At 42.8% G+C, this 19,459-nt stretch overlaps 1 protein-coding gene across 1 annotated transcript in view; it reads left to right on the top strand.

Moving 5' to 3' along the window:
• Positions 1 to 5,516: 5,516 nt before the first annotated feature.
• The window catches only part of LOC137892443 (receptor-type tyrosine-protein phosphatase F), a 91,055-nt gene continuing 77,112 nt past the window's right edge, over positions 5,517 to 19,459 (top strand). The window contains exons 1-2 of the mRNA XM_068737563.1: positions 5,517 to 5,656; positions 6,587 to 6,728. Coding sequence (XP_068593664.1) covers positions 5,618 to 5,656; positions 6,587 to 6,728 — 181 coding nt within the window. The 5' untranslated portion in view covers positions 5,517 to 5,617. The remainder of the gene's footprint in view (positions 5,657 to 6,586; positions 6,729 to 19,459) is intronic.

Raw genomic sequence — 19,459 nt, 5'->3', positions numbered from 1 at the left:
GAAAGCCATTACATTAATGCTGCTCACACTGGGAGGAGAGGAGTGATGGGTAATTGCACTTAGAGTTCTTGTTCTTCTCCGCTGTCTTGAATAATTCACTGAAGGCTGGAAGGCCTGATAGAAAGCCCGTCTTCATGGTCCACCAGGGTATTGAAAGTTTGATGTTTTTCTTTTTCCCTTTCTCTTCTATAGGTTTCGATATTTTGTCTTGAGTACAGTATCTCAGCGATGATGAATGGTGTTGCTCTTGCGATTTCACTGAAGTTCTGATAAAGCTTTAAAAGCTCCATCAATCTTCCGCCACTACGCTATCATTCTTTCTTTTTTGGGGGGTTTCTGTTATGACGAGTGAATGCAGTGTGAACTGACTGTCAATGAGTGGGAGTGGGTAGTGCAACAAAACTGGACTATCCAGCAAAAACCTGTTCAAATGTGTGGGGAAATAAGAAAACACCAACCATACAGGTCCTAGTTTGAAACCAGGATGTGAGGTGAAAATACTAAACCTTTGTATCTCTATACATTTATACTAAAGATTAAGGCCTGATTATCTGAGCTAAAAACATTTATACTATGTCTCACTCACCTTAATCTGTATATTATATACACAGAATATGTATTTATCTAGTTCACAGTGAGCGGAACTATAGTAGAGGAGCTGGTGGACTGCTGTGCTGTGCATTGCACAATATCAGCTGCTCTGCTATCTCTAATGTGAACTCAATTTCACAGATTAGAGATAACATTTTAAATTGAGATAATAAAAATAAATCAAGTTGACCTTAGATACATGGACCAAGGGGAGGCTAACCCTGCTTCATATAATTCAGTCTGATACATTCTAACATGTACTGTCATTTGGGGGGGAAAACAATAACACAATGCTCAAAGCGTGGTGTTCAGCTGTAAAAGAGAAGCGCAGATAGCAAACATGATGTTTATTGGTTTAAACAAACAGCCTGAAGTGCAGTTGACTTTATTGGGGTAAATAACTTGCAGGGGAGGCAGCTTTATATGGAATTAATTGCAAATAAGTTGCCTGCTAATGGCCCGAAAAAGGCCTTAATGGAAGTGTTCCATTAATACAACCAGTGCTGATGCCATTAGACAAATTTCCACTAAGTGTTGCCTCATGAAAATGATAACCTGCTAATCCATTATTAATAAGAATTAATGGTTTTCCCTCTGCCGCGTGTGTATCGATCCCTGATACTCTACACCGCAGAGTAATTCTCATCGGGCCCTGTGGCTGGCTTGGGAATACACTAATTGTTAGCCACACAAGTGCCATTTACGCGACTCTCCCTGCTGTCTCTGCATTTATTACAAGCTCTGAGGCCCCTGACAAGGATGAAAGAGAAAACTGTAAAGCTGCCCAGGAAGTATACCATACAGTTCTGTCTTAAAACAATATTTGAGTAAACCACTTTCCATTTTATCCAGTTTCCTAAACGCTCTGTTCTAGTGAAATATGACTCGTATGAGTTTATTTATCCAACCCAATTTCTTGTGCTGTCCTTGAGAAAGTTGTCTGCGGTACATTTACAGATGTTCCTGATTACCCTTCCCAAAACCTTCAGATCTATCTAGTGAGAATTAAAACACCTGTAGCAGTACTGGAGTTTGAGAACCCCCCCGTTCCTTTTTATCTCTCTAATGACCTCAGACCTCAGAAAATACTGCTGCAGGTATTAGATTTACTGAGAGGAGCTGTTTAATCCCCCTACACAGAGCAATCAGCAGCCTCAGTACTGTCTAAAGCTGATATCTATGCAGATATTCACAATAGCCTGCCCTCACATTTACATTTCAAGTCAGTCGAGCACAGATATGCATGCGTGTGATTATGAGGGAGAATACACCTGCTTTGTGTACACGCTACAGCATAATTGCTAAATGTGACAATTTATTACTAACAACTGTAGAGCTAGACTAAGCTAACACTTTGTGTGACGCTTTTGAACATTAGGCGTTAAAAGGGTTTGCATTAATTTCCCTAATAACTCTATGATTTGTTTGATAGTCACGTCGGTGTGTGTGGTTGCATACAAGAAACACCTTATTAGTCCCACAAAATAAGGTTTTCACTTGTGTGGGCTGTTTTTTTTTTGCTTTGATTAACTTATTCCATTCATTAGTTGTAACATGAAAGCCTTTTTGCTCTACTAACAATGTTTTGCCCACCACCACCACCACCAACCATGCTGCTGTTGTGTACAGCAACACTGTTTTGCATGTGGATCACTTTTTGATCTTTCTGATGCATTAATTTGGTAATTATAACCCCGACATCGAATGATTGACTTGTAATCCAAGCAATGTTTATCTGCTTTGATTTTTATAACCCAGCTGAGGTGTTTACATGATAGCCTCAGTAATTAGAGCAGCGCATTCATCGTGTTTGCGCGAAAAAAACAAAATGTGGTAAATATGAAGTATTTATGAGTCGATAACCTCAACCCTGAAATTGTGGCACCTTGCAACCAACACCGGGCCTGACAGTTGTGGCAGCACTTCCTACACATGCCAGCGAGGAGAGTGCACACGTTAAAGCCTCGAGTGTCAAGATAGGAGTTTTCAATGTGATGTATCAAAGCTGAGCAAAAGTGCAGCTCAAAGCTCGCAGTCACTGGCTGAGAGAAGGATTTGCATAGGTAGGTTTATGTGTTTTCCACCTCGTCCCTGCCATTGTGCTCATGTGACAAGTGCCTGACAGCCAGGAAAATGGGACACAGGCAGAGGAATAAAAGGGTCGAGTCTGGATTTTGTCTCTCTAAGAAAAGAACTGACGAACCCAGCAGTTTGATATCCTCACCCGTCAGTAGTGGCAGAGAGATGGAGGAACTGTGCTCGCTCCAAAAATATATGCTTCTGCCCTTTCGAGTGTATCAGGGCAACTGTTAACCCCGTCTGTGAGACCTTTTTGAGATTCTGCGATGGAATACTTGGTGAGATCTGGATTAACGATGGACAGCTTCGAATGTTCCCCTTTTAGTCAAAGGTTAACTATCACAATTCAGGGGAAGCGTTTTTAAGAAGCTTAATACAGGAAAAGCTCAGCGAGGGCCAGTTTCCCCTTTTCTTCCACTTATCCCCAAAAAATCCTTGTGATTTCTAAGATCCAGTGGTTCCTTCACTTACATGTTTTTTGGCATATACATGAGCTTACGTCCTTTCATTTTGAGGCATTTGCAGAGAACTGTTTAATGCGGCCTGATCCTCCGTCTCAGCAACAGCGTGGAAAGCCCTCACAACTTAAGCGGGGCCGCTATGGACAGATGTTAGCAGCAACTCTTCGGAACGGTGATAATCAGGTCTCGAAGATTCCAACTCTCGCCACCCAAGCACGCACAGATGCATGCTGGGGCATACACTCTTATCAGGTTTGAATCATTAGCACGGCTCTCCTGCTGCTGCCTGCGTGTGTCACGGTCCCATTGCGACGCTACTGAAAGCGATTTAGTGCTGCTCGCTGGCGGTCCACGTCTCGTCCCTGGGAGGACGAAAATACCATTCAAATGTCAGGTGGGTTTAGGTACTATGAAGGAGTCACAGGTCACAGATGGATGTATGCTTGTGTCGGATTACGGTGTATCGCCAAGCGCGCATAACTACCTCCTCACACACTACTCACACTGCACTACAGCACACTTCAGTGTTATGTAAAATGCTGTGGATTTGATTGTGTTTTTGTCCTTGTTGGCTTATCGTCATTGTTTTTTTTTCAAGCAAAGAACCGTGTTATCTTTCATCTCTTTTGCTAATGTGACAGGTATTTGACAGTGACTCGCTCCCAAAAAAAAAAAAACAGGTCATAAAATGTATTATTTCAAGAGTAAATAACATCAGATAGATTCCTACAATATTCTTTTTAAAGCGGTGAAGAGACGGTACCGTCTCCCATGTGAAGTGTACAGAGCAGTATTAAGGTATCGACTCATGTTTGACTGATATATAAATGTTTACTAGTGCAACTGCTGTTATCTGTAAGGCTGACTGAAACCCCTTGTGACTCCCAACCTTGTCAGATAGTACAAATATTGAGACAGCTGCTAGTACCTCCACTCATCTGCATTTAAATGTGTAAAATCACCCCACATTAACGTGTCACGTATCCACGCACACTTCTCTGCCTGCATGCTTTCGGTTCGGTTGATATTTTATTGTATGCTGCTGCGACAGACGCCACCACCTCTCTCTCACCAAGTGAGGGCAGAGGTTGACGATGCAACAGGTAGACCTGGAGAGTATGCTCACTGAAGTCCTCATCCATATCAGAAAGATTCAAGGTGTTGTCCCCCCCCCCCCCCCCCCCCCCCAAAGTTATATTAGAACACATAAAACAGAAAGGAACGGTGGCAGCCACTGCTGGATTTTCCCCAGCGTGTCCTCGGAGGGAGAAGGCTGGCGTCTCCTCTGTGTATACAGCGTAATGATTCACCCCATTGTGCGCGTCTCCGCGGGGCCGTCTGCTCGTCACCACGGCGGTTTAGGTGTTCCCCCACCTCCCTCTTTAATGACTCTGGAGATGAAACATGAGCTGACGGAGCTGGTAATGAGGACATTGTGTCAGACACGTATTATGCACGTCTGAGGCGGTAAATAAAGCATAAAGCACGGCGGCTATAGCGTGGAGCTAAGGTGCGCTCATTGTAGCATCATGTCAACTTAGACAGGCTGTCGCTGACACACACACACACACACACACACACACACACACACACACACACACACACACACACACACACACACACACACACACACTCCATTGTCCTGCTCACAATGATGTTGGGTGTGGCGCTTGGTAAAAACACCCTGAAGGCAAACAGGGGAAGTCAATAGGTGTTCACCAAGGTAGTCCGTTGTGTTGTTGTAAACAGACTTTATGTAGGACGTCACAGTGAGGTTTCAGAATCACAACATAGTAGTAGCCTTGTTTGGATTTTAGGACATGCCAACCGGGTTTAATGCCTCATAAAACAAAGAATGGAAAAAAACCTGATAAACTCTCACAGTGTCTAATTTACCCTCATCTTGCTGTTCTTTCTCTGTCATTTGTTTTTTTGTAGAAGAGCAGGAGTTTGTCTGCTTATCTTGTTTTATCCATTGGGTTTAATGCAATCCCTCATGTTCAAAAGTTAGAACTGCGACTTCATTGTTTTCGGTTGACAAACTTTTCGGTTTCAAATGGCGTGTAAAAGCAGAGGTGAGGAATTGAGCAGGATACAGTGACAGGCGGGCACACAAAGACTGGATGTTTCTCCCGTGACTGAGCTGCAGGTGTGAGCGGCAACAGTGTGGGTTTTGTCGTTTTAGCCTTTGTGTGGAGAAAATGATACCCATAAATAACCAAGTTTCACATGGAAATGTCACTGGCAGTAGGCACTAACATCACCTTCTTCTCTCCCCCTCCCTTCTGCTCTGCTTCTCCCTTGCCTCTTTCCCTCCCTCCTTCTTTTTTTTTTATCACTTTCCGTCTCCCTCTACCCTCTTTGCTCCGGCTTCCTCAGGCGTGCCAAGTTTCGTCAAATCCCCAGAGGACCAGACAGGCATCTCGGGAGGAGTTGCGTCGTTTGTGTGCCTGGCCACCGGGGAGCCCAAACCCAGAATCACCTGGATGAAGAAAGGCAAGAAAGTCAGCTCTCAGCGCTTTGAGGTGAGCACTCACGCGTGACTCCCAGATCTGTGAACACTCGCACACACACCCACGTGTACACACAATATATTAATAACAACAACATAAATACACCGGGCACAAACACAACACACGTGATGTGAGATATTACAGGCGTGGGCTTCAGTCTGCCTTTTCCAACCCTCTCTCATTAACACAGACACACCCACGCACGCATGCACACTCACAGTGTTTACACAAAGCACACACTCGCACAGCGCACGCAATCAATTGCCCTATTATTGAGCATCACACCAGCTCTCCTCTTCTGAAAGCGAGACCAGACAGGCCTCCCTGCTCTTTAATCTCCTTCCATCTTGATTTATACAGTCTTCTTCATCTCTTTCACACCCTCATCCTTCCCCTCCTGGTTCTCAGCTCCACCGCTGCTAGCCATACACCCCCTTGATGTATTACTTGATGTATTTCCCCTCCCTTTTTTGAACCCATGCGAAACAGAAGAAAGTGCCGTACGTGGGAACTCACACTGTTTCTGACCAGTCTTTCCTCTGTAGCATAATGTAGTTGTTGCAGCCGGGGGTGCTATTATACTCCTGGTTGGTATTCCTTGATATGAAACCTGTTGTGGTGCTGCTGTACACCACAGCGTTTTGGGATATCTTTTAATAATACCATTCTCTTTAAAGATCGTAGTGGTCTCTCTTTTGTATTTAAGAGGAAAGTTTGGCTTTTTTTAGCGAGAACAGACTTATATATTTTACTTCTGAAAAGTCTACATTTTTGCGCCACAACATGAAAATATACTTTTAGAAACTGATAATGCTGCAAACGTTTTTTCTTCTCTCACATCAGAAAAAGAAAACCCGTCCAAACAAATGTTATTTATACGTTGCAATAAAGTCCCCAAAAAAACCCCATTCCTGCCCTTTTGCTTTGCTGTGGCTCTCGTAGGTGATTGAGTTTGATGACGGCTCGGGCTCCGTACTGCGGATCCAGCCACTGCGCACACACAGAGACGAAGCCATTTACGAGTGCACAGCCACCAACAGTGCTGGCGAGATCAACACCAGTGCCAAGCTTACAGTGCTTGAAGGTAAGATAAGTCTTTTTTTTTTCTCGCTTGGTTTCTTTCTCCATCTTGCTTTTGCTCTTACTCTTTTCTTTCACCCCTCCTCCCTTTCCTGCTGCTTCTGCTGGTTTTTAAAGCTTTTATTCCAATACATCCCAAAGCCAGTATGAGTGTTTAGCTTAATAATTCATACATAAACGTTTTCAAACGCTGAGGATTCCTGGTATTGGTGTCATGGAGGAGCAGATCAATCTTAATGTAAACTCCACATGGTCAGAAAAAAAAAAATGCAAGGAATGCATTTTTAAATAAGATAGAATACAGTTAAGCAATTCATGTGTGACCTGGAATCTAATTATACCGTAAGAAATATTTGCCATTTATTGGCTATAATACTATATTTAATTTGTCTCCTCATCTCAAGGAGTTAGTCAGTCTTGTCCGAAAACATCAAAGTAACCCCTTAATTAATTAAAAAATTGTAAATTGCCTTATCAAAAGCCTTAAAATGAAAAATTAAATATACGTGTACATGTCAGCGTTTCCCTGCTTTTCCAAAGAACTTTAAGAAAAATGCTCTACATGAATATGTAATGTTTGTTAGCTTGTCTACACATAACGAGCTGCCCTCCATGCCTACAGGCTACTCTGACCTCGTGGACCTCTTTCCCCTTCTCGCCTATAGAGTTATGTATGTGATTTATGCACCTCTCCCTGCGCAGCCTTCCACATCACTGAACTGTGAACATGGATTTCCTCCTTAATTGATTGTAATTTTGTCATGTGGGTGCTAGTCACAGCAGGAGTTGATTTCATTAGAAACTTTCAAAAAAAAAAAAAAGCTCCAGAGCTTGGCAGCGGGAAGATTAAAGCCGTCCGTAGCCATTACACTGGCATTAAAGCAGACCCCCTCTCATTCGAATACGGCCTCTCCATCCCCCGTTTGAATCCCATCTTTCTTACACCCTCCCTTCCTTCTTTTTCTCCTCTGTCCACGCTGATTTGATGATATCATCGTCTTGCGTAATCTTCCCGAAGGGACTTTTCTCCTGAAAGAAAGCTCTTATTTTGCACTGTATGGTGAGGAATGCTGCACAAACAAACTGCACTAACGTCACATCAATGAAATGAGATTATGAGAAAGACGGCAACAGTCTTACTCAACGTTGAGCAACTCTTCTCACCAGCAGACGTGCTTTGCATGAAGTCATCCTCTCTCTGTGATCCCGTGCTCAGTGTTGTAGCTGCTCGACCCGGAGTCAAGTACGATTTAGACACATAGCTTATGATGGATGCTTTTATCTATTGGGCTGTACTAGTACACATTCACTGCATACATTTACAGCAGGGAAACCAGACCTTTAACCATGACAGCATCACCAAGAGTTATCACTTTTTCTTTTTTATACACGCCTAATTAAAGCTGCATTAATCAATCTTCTTTTTGATAATAATAAATCGAGGGACGACATAAAAAAGGGTCGCCAGTGTTGATGATTCCGCTAGCAATCAACTCCTGAATTGGCACCTCTGTGCAGAGGTGAGCCACTGTAAGCTCATTGTTTTGGTCTGACAAACCCAAACAATGTAGGTTCATAAAGAAAAAGCCGTGGACAGCTGCTCTCAGCCTACAAGCTCAAGCAAGCCGGTTTCACGCTGCATGTTCCGAGGGAAGTGGCAGACAGCCAAAGTAAACGAATGGCTTCTTCGTAGAACATTTAGCAAGGTGAAGAGAATTCCAAACTAGGACTTTATTAGAACGTTGCCAAGTTGTTTTGCATCTGCTGGAAGTAGCCTATGGATTCTATTCCAAAACATATGCGCTTATATATAATGGTGGTTGCTGTGATCTTGTGAAGTGTTTCCACCGGTTGTCGTTCAAAAATATCTTTATACAGATTGTCTAATGTAAATAATTGGAATTTATGTAATTAGGTTTATTAGTTAAACATATAGTTTACATTATAGTTGAATTATTGATGTATTAAAATACATCAAATTACAAATGGAGGAAAATCTTTTGAATGTAATAAAGGAGTACACTCCTTAAATAAATGGTTCTGCTTTTTGTTCTAACCTCTGAAGTAGTTCCTTGTTCTTACAGAGGCTGGTAGTGAACAGAACCACACATCATATTTAATCAAAATAACCCCTCTGCTCATCCAGCACCCTGAGGATGTGCTGGACAACTCTGAGCCTGTTCATACATGCACACGAGCACAGAAACCGTACAACCGCACACACACAGAATCATGCATATTCACTTACACAAGCACACTCGGTACAAAGACACACACTTACGGAGCAATGTTGTCAGCTCGGCTCTATTTTTAGGTTATTGTTTGTAGCCTAGCGATACATCAAGTTCATATCAGCAGCCAGTACGCAAGAAAACACTCGGGCAGCACCAAACAGACGGGGACTAATGATCCTCCTCCTTAATGGGGCGGTGGTGGCCTGGAGGTTGTAGCAGTCGGTGTCACATAAGAATGTTGCTGTTTGGAATCAATTGAGGATAAAAAAAATCTGGAGAAAGCGAAAAAAGAAACCAGCTGAGCTTTTTGTAAACTTTCAATGATTTCATTACAGTCATTGTGGTGCCCTTGAGCAAGGCACAGAAGCAGTAAAGCTGCCCACTGACCAATAAGAGAGGAGTGTAGCTGTCCTGGGCAGAAAACTCAAGTTATGCATTGCCTAAAAACATGTCAACCGTCCCTAAATAAAGGTTGAACAAATGACTCCATAAGCATAAACTTCCTGTTTTTGCATTCCAAAAGAAAAGGTCCACACTTTCCGCATGAGTTAAAGTACATGTGACTTTGCATCCACATGAACTTGTCAGAATACGTTGAGCAGCCTCATCCGGAGAGGCAGTGAGAATGGTGAAGTCATTATACCACTAAGTCGATCTGGATTACAGGTTTTAGCAGAGCAAAGGAAGGTCGAGCATTAATTATGATTCTTTCATATACTGGCTCTTTATTTTGTTATGCCAATCCTCCAAAATATGGATTATGACGGTCATATCGGTGCAGCTTTACACGTGCTTTCACTTTTATCAAAGGTAGGCTGTATTAATAAAATACCACGGTTCAGAAGTGCATTATAGCGTCTGGATCACTTTTTCTTTTAGCCTAATACAATATTGTGTCAGTACTGCCAACTTCTCAATGAAGGAAACACCAGCAGTCTTCAAGAATGCCCTTCGAGGGATTTTGTTTTTGCATAGAAACACAACATTTGAAGTTGACTTCACTGGCAGTTAATTCACTTTCTGAGTCAGTGACTGGGTCAAAGGCTGTCAAATAATGACAGAGATGAATGTTACCAGTTGTATAGAAATGAATATGCATGTCATCTGTTTTTGGAGTTCTGTCCACTGTGGATGTTATGTCTGGAGTCCAACCAATGGCGCCCGTTTTTTTTCTGAACCTGAGTCGTGGTTGTGGCTGTATAGTTGAGTGTGCCGCTCACCTGTTGGGAGTTGCAAAGGCATGTTTTCACACCAGAGCCGAATTTGGGCTTTAGCACTTTTGCGGTCATGAGTCCCGAGTCACTCAGTAATTCTGTCACGCTGTAACAGCCCTGCTCTTTGTTCGTGGCGGTTCTCACGCCCCCGCCCGAGAGGTCACACCACTGAGACTTACACATGGGCCCAAAGTCAGCTCAGCCATCCCTCATTGTGTGTGTGTGTGTGTGTGTGTGTGTGTGTGTGTGTGTGTGTGTGTGTGTGTGTGTGTGTGTGTGTGTGTGTGAGAGAGAGACGCATGCATACAGCGGTAGGAACGGAGTTGTATTCTCTTATTGTTGTCACACTGTCGTAAGTCAAAATCTGAAGATCCTTGGCTGTAATCATCTTTTTCTCACTGTGATGTTTTGAATAATGGCCGACATGCAAAATGACTTTCCAAAAGTACTATCCTGCCTAGACAGCGTGTGCGTAAGAGAGAGCAAGTCAGTCAGTTATGTGCAGGTCTGACTTTGTATGGGTAAATAATAACGATGCAGACAAGAGGGGGAGGTGTGAGAAATATTATCGCTGTCGGTCTCTCATTCCCAATTCTCATCTCCTCTTTCATTTTGGTTTCTGCCTTATTGTTTCTATAACTTTCTCTGTTCTATCTCTCTCTCTCTCTCTCTCTCTCTCTCTCTCTCTCTCTCTCTCTCTCTCTCTCTCTCTCTCTCTGTATAATATAGTGGACAGTGTGGCTTTTAAGCTGTGGGGTAGTATAAAGAGATGACCAGAGGGAACACTGACTCATTACTTGGGTAACGATGCCGAATATTTTGACCTTGAATGGAACTGCCTCAGTGAATGTTCAGGTAAATGGTGCTTGTCTGGCTGATGTATGAAATAAACTACTGCGGGGCAGAGAAGACACCTCAGCTCCCGACATCAGTCTTAAATGCAGTGTGCTGCCACTTCTCCATGTCGAGGCAATCTTTCATATTTTCATAGCTGTTAGCATTTGATGAGCATGTCAAATGTAAAATGCAATGACTCAGATCAGGAAATGACAAAGGTGGTGTCAAAACCATGCCTTGACATTACCGGTGATGATAAAACTGATGAGGCTCTGTGGGGCAATGAATAGAGTGGCTGTTTTCAAAATTGGAACCTGAGAATTTTTTTTTCCAAAAACCGGAGCCAAATTCTTGAGCAAAATCCTTAAAGGTACATGTTTTAATCGGCCTCTATGAGGAACCAGGGAATTACAACATTGGCAGGTCCTGGGAAAAGCCTGCAGCAACTGACTCGTAACATATAAATAATAATGCATATTTTACAAATGAAAACAAATCAGCTATATACTTGGTAAGGCCTTTCAACACAAACATTCAATAGCAGGTCACATATCACAAAGAAAAAGCACTGTAAAAACATGAATGCTGCTCTTATTTCCGTTTATGGTGTGAGAATAAAATGGCTCACATTGCTGTTTGCTCTGCATTAGTTCTGTATTTCCAAAACAAAACGCTTAAAGCTGGGAATCTTATCTCCAGCCAAAGTGGTTGTATTCATTTGTATTAATCAAATGTCATATCAAGCCGTGGGAAAGTGGAAGTCGTCGCCCTTATCTGCTCGCCCTCCAATTTTCAACAGTTTCAGCAAAATTCCTCTCCAATAAAAAGTTAAAACCAGAATTAAAATGTCAAGCGGGTATCTGCAGAGCTGCATGCGAGTCGAGAACGTTCCTCAAGTGTGAGCAGACGCTCGGGCATGTTCTGTTGATTTTTCTGCTGTGCTGGATTCTCTTGTCCTTTGGGAGACAGCGGACCTGTCTGTGGGAAAAAAAAGGACTGTTATCTGACGGTACCAGATCAAAAGTCCCATCATTACCGGAAAACTCCGCCGTCAGAGCGAGAATTAGAAAGGTCGTCCTTCAGGCCAGCTGCACACCTTTGTTCCCCGGCAGTGCGTTTCTCAACACAAAATGTAGAGAGGAAAAAATGTTTTGGAAAGGTCAAATAAGAAATATGCAAGTGTTCAAAAAACTAGCTGTATGCTTGGTGAAAACACGCCAAACATCTTACTCTGGAGTCATACAGCGCCTATGAGTCCATGTTATGCCTCTCTAATTTTAAGATTGGGATTATAATTATACAGCAGTGTTAAAAACCAGTCGGTTTCTGCACACAGTTCAAAACGTTTCAAGATGGAATTCAGTACAGTGTCCCAGCTTTACTGTGTTGAATGTATTTAGTGGCCCTGTGTTTGGTGACAGTAAACAAATTACTGCCTCACTGGTTAGAAAAAGGCCTTTATTTGCTTGGCATGCATTATATTCCCCTGTGCAGAGGCAAAAAATGACTGCGACACAATGCCAGTAATAAATATCTCAGGAGCCAAGCAAGTGCGGACAACAAACCTCACTGGATGAACGGCATAGAAATCGCATTGCGCCTCTTCCCAGGCAAGATAAATACAGAAGCTATATCGGAATGATTTAATACCGAGCCCCGCTTCTCCGACAACTTAATCCTCTCCTTCGCGCTATTCAAATCACCCACAATGACCAAAATAAGGTCTGTTGTGTAACTGCTATTCCCATTACTTTTTCCCTCTCTCTCTGATTCTCTTCGTGAATGCTGGTTGGTTTCTGTAATGTTCAAGCTGCAATTTGAACAGCTGTTCCCTCATGTTGTGGACGAAAGTAAGTGGTCAGTTCATGTCTGCGGGTTGTTGATCAGAATGATGCAGGGTGTGAAAGTTTGCGTTCAGTGGAACAGGTTTGACTTCTGTCTTCGTGGGCAGGGCTGTATTTTGTCATAACATGCTGTGTGAATACAGAAGAGCAAACTTGCACGCACACTAAACCATTCAGGGACACACAGAGATACACACACACACACACACACACACACGTACACAGCGAACTACAGGTGTACCCCCCCTACTGTATTTCTGAGCTCCATTGTGTCGGTCTGTGTCACAGATTTAATTTCTCCCACCATCTGCTGGCTGGAGGCCCAGCGTCGTAGATCATATCCAGCCTGACAGATACAAACTGCATCTGTCTATGCATGCTTCTCCCAAGGACTCACACAATATGGCAGAGTGGAATCACCCTCCTGGCCACCCAATCTACATCCTCACATCCTCACTTTCAAGGACTTGGGCATTTGAAGGGGGGGACAGAGAGCTTTAGTCAGGGCTGTAGCACTTGTATTGTAGTCCCCATTTAGCACACCAGAATGCACAGAGAATTAAATAAAGACTACAAACATGAACTTGTTTTCAGCCGTGAAAAACCTAATGAATAATATTAAAATAAATTTTAACCAATCAAGCATTTGTTCTACATTCTTTATGCAGAGGAATGCAGACGAGTTGGTTTGTTGAGATTTTGGGGCTTTAATTAGAAGCAACTTTGCTGGAGTGTCCTTGAACAGGACACTAACCCTCTAATCTCTGCCAGCTTGTTGTACTTCTGACCTTCTGCTAGTCTTTCTGTGTGATCAATAAATTATCATTAAAAATATTAAAAACAACCGGGAAGCAGATTTCCAAAAAGATGTACACCTTTATAATGGTTTATTCTCATTATCAGACATTATCTTCTGTTTTAATTTAAACTATTTAATATGAATGGGGTATGATCAATAGATAGATCGATTTTTAACACCGGTTAATTGATCCGTCCGTGAGATTTGTTTGACACCGGACTACAGTTTCCCTTTTCTACGTAGCCTAGACATCTGGATGGAGTCGTTCTTGCTTTGAGGCAACATTTTTATCATTTGTACTTGTCCATCAATTGCTCAATGCTTTTGGCAAGCTGTGTCTGTAAAGACCGCAGCGTCTGGTTCGTCTGCGGCGTCAGTGCTGATCGTGTCTATCGCCTGAAGGGATAGAGGGAGAGAGAACGAGGTCAATGAGTTAACATAACATTTTAAAAAGTGGTTGGTAGAACCAAGAGAGCCAGAGCTTTAGTTGTATAGGGATAACTTAGAGTCTATGTGTTTTTGTGTTTTTGTTTTTCGGCACTGGTGGTGAGTTAGAGCGGCTCTTTCAAAGTCACTTGATCATTACAGCTTTGCCTGCTTCCCACCACTTTCTGAATTGTTCAAAGCATGTAATTTGTATTAAAACCTCAAAACACATCTGCAGCCTGTCCTAATGACTCGCGGAGCGGATTTACATTTCTCTCATTTATCCCATAACTTCTTTGGTGGAACTCAACATCCTGAAAGGTGTTAAGGAAATGCTGGGACGTACTTATCCCAGTTTAAGAGGGCCAGTGGTGTTCAAAGAATGTTTTGAAGTGTCAGAGCTTCTCACTTTTACCGCAAAGAACACATTTGCTTAAACTCTAAGAAACAAAAAAAATTGCAAAATGAATGTAGATGATCTGCTGCATTGATGATGATGATGTCAACTCCAGTCTTTTGGGAAAGGCATGAAAACCATTCAATGAGGAACTAATGATGTGTAGTTAAAGTTATCTTTGTTGTCTCTTGTGTAAAGTCACATACACAGGGTGGGTGGACACAATAACAGTAACACCTGTGTGAGAGATAGATACCGCTTTTTTTGCAAAGACCCCGGTGGAGAAAAAACAGGAACAGCTCAGCTCGTGTTGCATGGTTGTTCCGGTTGTTGCTTCTGCTGTCATTTTATTCAGAGCAGAGCTGCAACCTGTCACTGTTTAAAAATGGGAAGTCATGGCCACTGTTGATCGTCAGGACATGTAGAACTCCTTATCTGGATTTTGTCTCTGGGCATCAGAAGATATTGGAGATGTGACAAGACATGCGCGTCCTTTGATGTCTGCGCATTGTCTGGAACAGACAGGGATATCCGTCAATTGACATCTGCTGTTAAATATCTGCCACAAACAGCTGAAACAGGCTTTCATTATTCAATTACAGATTTCACTGAAGACTTGTGAGAGCATGACCGATGTGATTATCAATAGTGTTTCACCATGCGTGTATCGTATACAGTGTGACGCTCTGCTTCCTCCATTAGAGTGTTAGGGGCAGTTTTTCCTGGGATTGATTCCTTCTTGTGTTCATCCCCACGTTTGCATCCACTTGCTCATGATTATCTGAGCCCTGGCGGTTTTTTTTATTGGTTTCACTCTGAACCAGACAAGAGGCCAGCAGGGAGAGACAGTCGAGCATCTGAATGTGAGGATCCAATATTATTTTTCCAGAAATATATGCAGCCTCACCGAATGAACGCATAGGGCGATGGAAACTGTCACTCACAAATGTGCTCCCGAATCCAATTGCTATTTGAAGGGTCAAATGCAAGGCAAATGCATACTTACACCTGAGCACTCTGAGCCCTGCAGACAGTTACAGTGTCGAATCGATTTCTTCATTACTTCACGCTGTTTTTCTTACTTTCGCTAAAAGTGTTCTATGCTCGGCCGTGGTTCAACCTCTCCCCCCACCCTTGTAACTGTTCTGCATTTTCTGTAATTCAACAGTTGTTAATAGGTCTAGCACATTTAACTCCCTCCTCACGGCGCAGGAAAAAGCATAACAATGTAAATCAGAAGTGGGCTGAAATGACAAATTTCAATAAAAAATGCACAGAACTCGGTAGACCCAAGAGTATAATAACTTTTGATTTAATAGATTTCTAACAATTGCTTCATATTATTAGCCCTAGCTCATAGTGTATTGCATATTGTTTTGGTTGGTTTTGTATAGAAGATTGTCATGAATCATCCAAAAAGATTAGACAACACAGCAGGAAAAGCAGAAATCCCGGAAGACAATTAATCTAAATTAAATTGTTTTCCAACAAAGCCCTGCCAATTGATTTACAACTATGGTCATTTCAGGCCACAGTATTTGATGGCGTTGTGTTGAAGCGCATTCATTATTAATAGCGTTTCTAATGTCGTCCCCACCCTTAGTACAACACATCATTTCAAAATATACCATGGTAACACAACACTGATACGATCTTAGCAAAATGTGATATATAACTATTTTGTTTTATGGTATTATATTTATATATGCTGCACAAGTGTCTGTCTCTGTATGGGAATAATAAAGTAAAAACAACACACAGTGCTCACAAGTAAAAGCCCCGTCTGACATTCCTTTATTTGTTAACAATGACGGCCTGGGTCTAAACCTCAGCAGGTAAAGAGCAAGGTCCACCTTAAAGCTCTGCGGGCCAGTGAGCAAACGGCTCCCCAGGCCCTGACTGGCTATGGATGGATGGGCCCACTGCATGTCAGGGGGGTTCTAATACCTACACTCAATGAGCTGGCTAATGGGAGTCCTTTCACCCTGACCCCTTTTTCCTCACACATTTACACACCAGGCCCTCTTGGCTTACCCACTGGGCCATAGAAGGCTGTGGAGAACAGCTTGTCTCACTATCAGCCTTATAGCTTGGCCTTAAGCTTGACATTTTCCTCATGTTTAAGAGGCATAGTCCCATTTTCTCTGAGCTGCTGAGCTGTGTTTTTTTTTTTTTTCAAGGTTGTAGTTGATCGGTCTGCTTACAGCTGTCAAAGGCACTGTTGATTTTGCATGCATTACATCAGCATCAATATTTTTAGCCTTTTTTTTTTATTGCAAGGGTAGGTTGACTGAGCAGGCATTTTCCGATTCGGAACTGCCCTCCTTAACACTCACAGTGTGAGGGCAAGCTCACCAACTAGTTTGATGCACTTACTTGTTCCTCATATATGATGAAACTATGGTGAGGTTAGAACCAAGATTGCACCTAGAGGAATAAAAAAAAAAAAGGAATGGTCAGTGAAATATAAGCCTTAGGTATTTGTTTTTACTTTGAACCTGATAATATGTAGATCTCCTAAAACAGTCATAGCTGCAAGCTAATTCAGTATAACCACAGAATAGCAGCAGCCACCAATGGCCTCTTTGTGGGACAGCACAGATTAAATTATTGCATTTGCCTCTTTTGAGTTGAGCAGTTAATAGGTCACGCCACAGTGTGATATTTCTGAACACCCATCAGTTCTGCAAACCAAAACAAAGTTGAAGCTGTCGACGTTGACTCACAGGCTCTGTGTATTGTTCATTATCTCAGACCGAGAGAATAAGTAAAGGCTGTCACAGGAGGCCAGTCAGTGAGGATTTAATTAACAGAACCTGCCACATTCCACTACATCCACTGCCGTTCTCAGAACTCATAAAAGCCATCCCTATCTGCTGTAATTACACTAAACATGTCACAATAAAGCTCTGCCGATGATTAATTTGAGTTGTGGAGAGGATCAATTAATTCATTTATTTGCAAACCGCCGCTCTGCTTCCTTTTGTAGACCGGTTTCATTAACCGTCACGCTTCCTGATTTTTGGTCCTGTCCTTGTTCTTTTTCCCCCGCGAGACACCTGGAGGAATATCCTGTCTTATTAGCCACATCTTATTACCACAGACATTTACCATGAATTCTTGCGTTTTCCATGTTGGAGGCAGTGTCATTAAAACGCGTAGTAAACCACAAACCGTGTACTCCGTAATACTACAATCTGAAAGGTCTTTAATCAAACTCCTGTTGGTATGACCACAAGGCAAGAAGTAGAGCTGTAATCTCGAAAGCAAAGCCTACAGCTGTGCTACTCATACAGCGTAGTTAATGGAGGATGTGATTCTGTGCAGCAGTGCTTGTCCCACAAGGTGACTTGGTCAGCAGAACCATGTGAATTCAGAAGACCACCCTCGGGTTGCAGTAATGGTCGGAGGCCACGGTTATGTACTAACTGGTGCGCCGCAGCATAAATAACAGGCGGAGGGCATCTGGCAGGGCTGTAGATCATACTGACAACAGTGCAAGTATGATATCAGATAGGAGAAAAAGGGAGAAGTAGAGATGAATAGGAAAGTGGAGGAGAGGGAGATGATAAAAAGAGAGGGAGGGAAGGAAGGAAAGAAAGGAGTTTGGGGGGGAATTAGATGACTGTTATTGATTATCTGCCTGTAGGCGAGGAAGTAAGGCCAAATGTTCTGCTCTGCCAGACAAAAAAGTGTATTATTTCAAAGGTCATGGCATGCATTAGACTCTTTTTTACTTCAAGTACACTCAGATAAACAGCAGGATAACAGCGTCGTGTTGCAAACCACCAGAATGTAGCACCGAGGGCGCTAACAACGGCATTAAGCGTGCTTTTGTTATGGCTGTATTTCTGTCACGGTCCGTTGAGCGCAGGTGTGTCTGTGCGTGCAGTTCATTCATCCTGAGCAATATTTGTTTGATGCACTACTATCTCCATAGCAACTGCCATAACACCTGGTCAAAGAGATAGCGTGCCAGAGACAACAGGCTTGACAAGATGTTGAGACGTATTTCAATGCTCATTTCAGTGGACATTGTACATTTGCCTCCAGTTCCATGGAGTTTTTTTTATTTATTTTTAAGCATTTTCGTGTCATTACAACAGTATTACATCAATGGCCTCCTCGCTGGGTCTTTGATGTCGGGGTGTGCCTTGTCTTCCCTTCTGAGGAGACCTCTGCAGTGGGAGCTCTGCCAGCTAGTATTTCTCTGAAGAGCAGGAGGGTCCTGCTGACATGCCCTTCGTGGCAGAACATGTGAGAAAACTCCTTACCCTCCGTTGTTTTGCAAGTCAAAAGCGCAGAGGCAGTTACATGAATACCAGTCGAGTGTGTCTGCCTTATTCTGTGGGCCTTATTAGTCGCTGCCTGAATGTCACAGGATTTCAGAGAGAAACACCTGCAAGTACTACTATACTTATCAGACACATACAAGGGGAGAGTTGACCGAAACACAGGAAACGTTAATTAGCAATAGCTGAAACGATGGAAAGGCTGTTATCTCGAGATGGGTTTTTTTTCCATTATCACTGTCCAACAGAGTGTGATACCACCACCACCACCACCACCACCACCACCACCTTTGCTTTCCTCATGAATCCATCCATCACTGTGTTTCCCTCGAAGGTCACAGGGAGCTGGAACCGGTCTCGGCTGACATCGGGGCCAGAGGTGGGCTACTCTCTGGACAGTTTGCCAGTCAATCACAGGGCTGACACATAGAGACAGACACACCTCCAGCTACTTCCAGCCCGTAGGCGTGTCGTGTATTTAGAGGGGCAAAACCAGGAGAAGCCCACAAAGGCACGGAGGAACATGCAGATTCCAGACATGAAAGCATGTCGGCAGGTCTGAACCCAGAAACGGTGCTCCACTGTGCAGCTGGTCATAAATCAAATGCACTTTTTTTTTTTCTTTTCTTTTTACATTTTCCAAATGAACTTACCGAATATTTTGAGCACCATCCAACTATTCATAGAGCTCT

The sequence above is a fragment of the Cebidichthys violaceus genome, unplaced genomic scaffold (assembly GCF_023349555.1).
Source record: "Cebidichthys violaceus isolate CVI_PGR_0920_01 unplaced genomic scaffold, fCebVio1.0.p SCAF_8, whole genome shotgun sequence".
In the NCBI taxonomy this organism is placed as follows: domain Eukaryota; kingdom Metazoa; phylum Chordata; class Actinopteri; order Perciformes; family Stichaeidae; genus Cebidichthys; species Cebidichthys violaceus.
Note: the sequence above shows the minus strand (reverse complement) of the source record. Positions and strands in the feature narration are given on the sequence as shown.